This window comes from Hoplias malabaricus, chromosome 11 (assembly GCF_029633855.1).
Source record: "Hoplias malabaricus isolate fHopMal1 chromosome 11, fHopMal1.hap1, whole genome shotgun sequence".
In the NCBI taxonomy this organism is placed as follows: Eukaryota; Metazoa; Chordata; class Actinopteri; order Characiformes; family Erythrinidae; genus Hoplias; species Hoplias malabaricus.
Genome location: NC_089810.1, coordinates 20,977,272 through 20,985,048, shown reverse-complemented (window position 1 = coordinate 20,985,048; position 7,777 = coordinate 20,977,272). Strand labels below are relative to the sequence as shown.

Here is a 7,777-nt window from a genome sequence, read left to right as displayed (position 1 = left end):
TACACTGCACCCTGTTCAGAGCAGCCAAGCCTTACATTATAATAAAATGTGCCCTGCCAGAAATTAAGACATTGTTATATCGCTCTGTCTTTGTAGGTATTATAGATTTCTCTCCTGCCAGCCTTTCAGATTTCATTTCTGCATACTTCATGCACTGGTTTCTGTTGCTGTTGTGGTAAGAAGCCTTCAAAGTTATTCAAGTTTTTCTCTCCTTTGAAACTGATGAGTCTTAAACAAACACATTGTATTGCAGGACCATTTCCTGCCCAATCCATTGATAAATAGATAAGGCTCCGAAATTCAGCAACATTGTCTTGAGGAAGCAATTCCTCAGGCCGTCACAACAATTCCGAGCTTCATTTTTCACATGTGGATGAGAGAGAGAGAGAGAGAGAGAGAGAGAGAGAGAGAGAGAGAGAGAGAGAGAGAGAGAGAGAGAGAGGGGGGTATCAGACTGCACCTCAAAAGGAGGGCTGATGGTGACCTGAGGGCATTGTACACCATAACCTTTCCCCCTTAGCTGCTTAAAATGGATATTATGCATAAATCCTTCATCCTTACGTTGTGAGTTTGCCCTTGCATGCGTGCATGCTGTGAGATGTGTGGAATATGAATGCATCAAACACACACTTTCATTACCTGTGTGTGTGTGTGTGTCACTTGATTTCCTCTTTCCGGAAGTGGAGGAGAGTCTATTTGTGCAGTCATATACAGACAGCATTAATCATCAGGACATATTTTCTACAAAATGAGTCAATCTTGAGGATAAGAAACTGGACAACAAGCCGCATCTGACCATCAGTATCTGAGGGAGGGGCCAATGGGGAACATGCTTTCTGAGGAAAATGCTCTGACCTGCTTTTACATTCACTTCTCCTGACAAGGACATGCTTTCAGGGCATGAACCGTTTTTTAATTGCTTGATTTGTTCATTATAAATTGATTGACATTCAGCAAGGCGTCGGCGTGAAGTAGCTCGCATCACATGCGTGCTTCTAATTGTCATTCAAATTTTAGGTCCGATATTAGAGAACATGTGGTTGTAATGTCAATCTCGGCTTGCAGCTTGCTATATCTCCTCTATGTGTCAAAGATATTAGAAAGGCATAATAGCTAGCAAAGAGCTGTGGTATAATATCAGACATAAATACATGCAGCACAAGAACCACAACATTTTAAAGTGGGAGTGGAAATCACTAATGCTTTGGAACTTCAGCAGTAATGTCAACAGATTTCATTCATTTGCTCCTTCATTTTCTGTAACCGCTGCCTTCTGTTCAAGTTTGCCATGGGTCTGGAGACTACCTGGAATCACTGGGCCAGTACAAAATGATAAATAGACATGCGGATGTACACTAACCATAACCAATCAAAAAGCAACTGGGAGAATCCTGACACTGAGGGTATGTTAATGCATTGAAGGTGGCAGACTCTCCGTCAACTTGTTGGTGGAGCATCTGTGGCTGAGATTAGTGCCTCTGTCACACCGGTGCAGGTGTTAAGGTCCTGGGTGAGATTCTTGCCTTGGGTCACTGTTTGTGTGGAGTTCTTCCAGTGGTGTTCTTCCAGTGTCTGCGTGGATTTCCTCCAGGTGCTAATGTTTTCATCTGCTTGAAAAATAGTGGTTCTCAAGGTTATGGTCAACACTTAGTTTGAGTTTGAGTGGAACACCTATCTTCTTTTCTTCCACAACCTTCTTAACACTGGCTTAGCTCACCTCAGTACATCCAACTCAATATAATGTCCATATAATCTCAAACCACATACAACACGTTAGAGTCTTTGTGAACTTTGCACTGCGTGCACTCTTTGTTTTAATATTTCTGAACCATTAAGTGTCTATGCTTTTTACTCCATTTGTGGGTTTGGCTGATTTTTTAAATTGTCTGTTGGATTGGATCAAAAGACTGGCACATTTTCACTCTGTGTCCAAGCCCTGATTTGCCAAATCTGTTTTCTGTGCACAGAAAAGACAGCAAACCAACTAATCACATCCCATTAAAGATGGCATGTGATTAAAGGATTCTTTTACTACAAAGAATGATGTGATTTATATACTGAGAGACTGGAACAGAATCAGCTGTGAATCAGGAGAACCTGTATAGGACACTGCAGTATCTGGGCTGAAACAGAAAACTGATTTAAGCCAACCTTCATGCAAAAGTTGACAGTAACTCAGTTATAATCCACTGTACTTGAACACTCTTCTTGAAGTGGGATGTCAGTGATGGCCCTCAGTGGAATACTAGTCCTGCTGCATTGAATCTCGCCTGTCAAATGCCAGCAAGTTTAAAGCAATAAGCTTGGTGAATGTGGCTATTAAAGGTGTAGAAATCCTTGAATTAAGGTGCTCCATCACTGACACAGCAGGCCATCGGGTGAGATGTGAAAAGAGACTTGTAACTTTGTGTACTGAAGTCACTGCATACAAGTGAGTGTGGTGGCATGTGGTAATAGTTTAATGTAGATATGTCTCTGGGGCCAGTTTATAACTTGTGGTGACCTGGCACACATGTTATTAGGTTTCATTATGCACATTTGCATTACCTATGATCATTAGAATGACCAGCATATTCATTCATTCATTTATTATCTGTAACCGCTTATCCAGTTCAGGGTCACGGTGGGTCCAGAGCCTACCTGGAATCATTGGACGCAAGGCAGGAATACACCCTGGAGGGGGCGCCAGTCCTTCACAGGACAACACACACTCACACATTCACTCACACACTCACACCTACGGACACTTTTGGACTGTGGAAGGAAACCCACATGGACACAGGGAGAACTCCTCACAGACAGTCACCCAGAGCAGGACTTGAACCCACAACCTCCAGGTAGCTGGAGCTGTGTGACTGCAACACTACCTGCTGTGCCACCGAGCCACCCCATGACCAGCATGTATGTCAAATAACGGCTTGATAGTATTTGCCCCGTGGCTAGGGAATTCAAAGTCTTAAGAATAAATCGAGCCTTTAAAAAGAAGAAAACTTTTATATCAGGAATGTGTTTTTTCTTTTTTTGTAAGTTGTGATGCATGCTTGTCCAGTCTAGCAGTGGAAATGGTTTTTTGGTGTGAACATACATTTAAATGGAAAAATACAACCGAATAAACAAGAAATGTTCTAGTGACTGCTTTATTTTAAACTGAGAGCATCAAACAATGTCATGGTGTTTATGAAAAATGTCACATATTTTGTTCTTCATTGCAAGGGCTCAGTTAGATTGTCCAAACAATAATAAGACCCTGAAAAACATGGGCAGCTTTTGTATGTGATTTGTTTTTTTGTTTATTTTTTTAAGGAAAATGGGGTAGACTGTAGTCAGCATGGCAACTGTTGTGTATCATCGCATTGAACGCTCATCCCAAACTCCACAGGGAAAATAAAATTGTTTCGTGCAGTCAATGGAAAGAACCAAATAAAAGGTTGGTATTCACAATACTGACACAAGCTCCACTGCCCAATTTTACACAACAGCTTTATAGTCCCAACACTCGTACACCGAGGATAGGAAAACTTCCAGTGTGCCACAGAGGAAAATGACCCCAGGCTGTGGGAACAGGAACTGGTTTGAGTACAAGGAACCAGTACAATATCATGCTTTACTACCTGTAGTACTGCCACACAGCATACAGTTGAAAGCATAGACCTGGGCATCATATTATATCATGCCATGTTCTATATAAAAAGGAAACGAGGAAACCTTTACAGAGAGCCCACTCCTGGATATGTTAATGCACACGTATGTAATATTGGCACACTGTAATAAGAGAAATGTGAGTACAATGTTGTCGTCCCTGTAGAGGGCGAGATGACTTCTCTTTTCCAGGGGTGTTCAAAGTTTTGCATACGAACACTAACATTACCTAAAGCCACGATCTGTAATGAAAGTGTCCTGAAACCCCAGTGCCGTACCATCTGAATAAAAGCTGCCCTTTAAGGGTATTCCAGCACACAACAAATGAGATCAGATCAGTATTCCAGCAGTGCAATCAGCCTTTCAAACAGTGAAGTGTTTACCACACTTCAGCAATTGTACTCTTTTAATATTCACTACATGCAATGAAACGCAATGGAAAATCGCTCAAGTACTTCTAATCTGCAGTGCATAGAAGCGCACTCAAAAGCCGTGAACTTGTTTCATGTTGTGAATGGTCGCGTGCATGGAGCGGTCCCCCCTATAAATGCGCTGCGCGTGGACTCGGCGCCTCTCTCCAGTGCTCTGCTGATGAGGCTGCAGCTGTAGTTGGGAAGTTGGCAGCCTGAGGCTTCAGAGGGGGGCTTTACACTCGCACTGGCGCTTGCACTCGGGAATTATGAGCAGAGCTGGTCAAACCTGCACGCTGTTTTGAACCTTTCTCTCCGAGCGTTTTGACCACCATGGAGTTCAGGAGCCGCGTGCTCGTCGCCTTCCTCCTCTCCCAGGTAAAGCGCAGCACGTTTCCTTCACCGTGGCAGCCGTGGAATCTCGGGGCTGTTCGAGCTTTTCCACCGGCGCTTGAGCGGAGTGCTCAGTGCAACTCTCGAGGCACCCGCACAGCAATGGTGCATGGGTTTTTTTCAGCAGTTTGTAGCACAGTTTTCTCCTGAAGTAATTTATTATCGGAGGGTGACCGTGAGTTGTACACAGTGTGACGGGCTTAGTCAAATTCTTCGACGAATATATTTATTATTCTTATATCACTCTTTATTTTTATAGCCTTGATTTATAGTCGTTGTCCAGTGTCATAGTGATTGTGTGTGTGTGTGTGTGTGAGAGAGAGAGAGAGGGGCTGCGTGCCATCAACAGCGAAGTCCGCTTGCTTTCGCATCGTTATTCCGCTCAGCTCCCAAGTTCAGCGTTCCTTTGGCTCCCTTCATTAGAGGGAACGGTGTGTGTGTGTGTGTGTGTGTGTGAGAGAGAGCGAGCGAGCGAGAGAGAGAGAGAGAGAGAGAGATTCGCACGGCACGCGGACTTAAGGAGCTGTCTTCGTGACACTTTAGACGGCGCAATTCAGCCATTCGAGCTGTATTTTCAAAGCCTTTCAACCCCACCTTAAATTTTTCATCGGTGCTTTTTAACGCGGGTTTATTGAAAACTTAAGACACAAAGAACAGGAAAACCAACGGCTGTAGTCAATAATGCCACTCTCTCCGTCTCTCTCACTCCCTCTGAGGGTTTGGACTACTCTTGAACAACTATATCCCGTTTTGATATTATTTTTGTGGCATAGTTTTAATTTACTTTGTAATAGTCAAATGAATGTTTATTACAGAGGTCATCTGCTGTGGTCACCTCTATGCTCCGGGCAGATTTATTTATGTTACTTTCCCTGTATTGTTAATGAAGATTAAACCTAGAACAATGGCATATTGGAAACCATTTTGGTTTGAAATATGACCCGCATGAAGCAGACTCGAACTGGAGAATCAAGGGCTCTCTGTCGCTATATGTGCTGCATTTATATGCAACCATTCTGTCCGTCCACTGTATAATCCATGGTTCTGCCGTTCACCACATCTGCCACAGTCCAAAAAAGTGGCGGGAAAACGCCGCATCTAATGTGGAGTATCAGCTACGGCTAGCTGTAATAATATCTACTGCTTTAAAACTGTAGTAATGATGTTTGTGACAGTACCACAATGCTACTCTGATGAGATACAAACCATAAACAGGTTCCAGTTTTTGGGGTGATACAATAATAGAGTATGACAAAAATGAAAACGTCTGGCGATGTCCCCATATGGCTGTATACACCCAGCAAAGCAATAGCTGTATGAGATAAACGTGTTTTTTTTTCAACTATAACTATAGCATTACATTTCTTCCAACTTGTCAAGAATTCTCATATATTGGCGCTTAATGGCTGATTAAGTAAAGCAGGGAGTTCTGTGCCGAGGTTTAGCCACCCCTCAGGACTCATAACTTATATTGGAAGAGACATGTTTCAACAGGCTCTCAGCTTAAACTGGCCTCTCACTATCTCTGTCACAACGCTCTGAGCCGTACTCCACGCCAGCGAGACTCGTGTTTACCGTCGCCCCTACAGGGATAAACAGAACCTGCGCTTCTCCATAGATTTTCGTCAAGATATTGTCGTCACATTTACGGCTGGCCCGTGGTGCTAGTTTCAACGGTTTTTCAGTTCGCTGTGTGAGACCAGGTGGAGACGATCTTATTTATAGGCACTCGAGGGGCGCCAAGTTCCCGCGCCCGGCAGCATCGGAAATACCCGCTTCAAGTCAAAACAGACGACACCCAATAAACCGTACACCTCTTTCTCTCAGTCTCCTTCCACCCTCTGTCTTTCTTTCCACCTCTCTCTCTCTCTCTCTCTCTCTCTTTCTCTCTCTCTCTCTCTCTCTCTCTCGTTTCTCATCTACTTTTCTTTCCTCACTCTCCTGCCTTCTCAATCATCTAACAGCCCTTTCTAATTTTGTCCTTTATTTTTCTCTTTCTTCCTCTCACACCCCTTCATCTACTGTTCTTTCATTTCGCTCTCTCTCTGTTGTTTCTGTGTCTGTTACTTATCTATCTCCTTAACAGCCTCAGTCCAGTGATGGTAGGTTTGGTGAAATAGAAAAGTAAAACAGAAATAGGAAAGCAAGTGGTATCCCTGAGTGGAATTGAAGTCCCTGAGTGTGAGAATCACGGAGGGAGGGGGGGGGGGGGGGGGGGGTTGGGGGGTCGTGGCTTCATTTAACACATCAGTCAGTGAGTTATAGCAGCTGTGGAATATGTTCCTGCTAGAGTGTGTGTAGTGAGAGAGTGTGTTTAGTAGGTCATATATGGGGCTTTCAGAATGGTGTTTCTGTGAATTTGTAGGATATGGAGCTTGGTGGACATTCCCAACAGCTCTCAGTTTGACAGTGTCCTCAGCGCTAGCAACATACCCTACTTGCTTCAGTATTAATGAGAAAGGTACAGATAGATGTTTGTATGTGTTTGTTTCTGTGTGTGTGTGTGTGTCTGTGTCTGTGTGTGTGTGAGATGGTTGGGGTACAGGGAAAGGGAAGTAGGTACTGTCATGCTCTTTTGTCAACTCTATTTATTGCAGTGGTTACAGGTGCGTAAGTGGGACTGCACCCACATACACACAATTCATGAAGACAGAGCACGACACACACACACACACACACACACACAAGCACATAAAAAATACACACTGTTTCCTCACTCCGACTGAAAGCCCAGAGGCAGCAACACAGAAAGGCTGAGTCTGAGATGCTCATCCCCAGCTATGGAGCTGGGGTATATTTAGCTTCACACTCTTGTGAATGAGGGTGTGATATTACAGCACGGCCACCAATAATTTATTAGTAAATTTCAAGAATGAAGAGAAAACTATGACCCTGTTAAAATCACTGAAAAGTCTAATGCCTTTGGGCTACTTTCTAACAAAATTAGCTTCTTGTTTAGCTCCACCTGCTGTAATCTGCAGCATCTGTTAATCCTGAGTGCTGAGTAGACGGAGTACACAGTGAAAGTGCACTTGTCCAAAAATGTCCCTTTTGAAAGAAATCACATATCTGATCTCAGAACATTGGCTAGGGTTGAGTGATTAATTTTATTTATATTAAAATAGCAGGGGGAAATAGTTCATTCATTCATTCATTCATTCATTATCTGTAACCACTTATCCAATTCAGGGTCGCGGTGGGTCCAGAGCCTACCTGGAATCATTGGGCGCAAGACGGGAATACACCCTGGAGGGGGCGCCAGTCCTTCACAGGGCAACACAGACACACACACACACACACACAGACACACACACACATTCACTCACACACTCATA

At 43.6% G+C, this 7,777-nt stretch overlaps 1 protein-coding gene across 1 annotated transcript in view; it reads left to right on the top strand.

Moving 5' to 3' along the window:
- Window positions 1-4,261: 4,261 nt before the first annotated feature.
- The window catches only part of cdh13 (cadherin 13, H-cadherin (heart)), a 508,194-nt gene continuing 504,678 nt past the window's right edge, over window positions 4,262-7,777 (top strand). Inside the window, exon 1 of the mRNA XM_066685111.1 lies at window positions 4,262-4,427. Within this exon, the coding sequence (XP_066541208.1) occupies window positions 4,383-4,427 (45 nt within the window). The 5' untranslated portion in view covers window positions 4,262-4,382. The remainder of the gene's footprint in view (window positions 4,428-7,777) is intronic.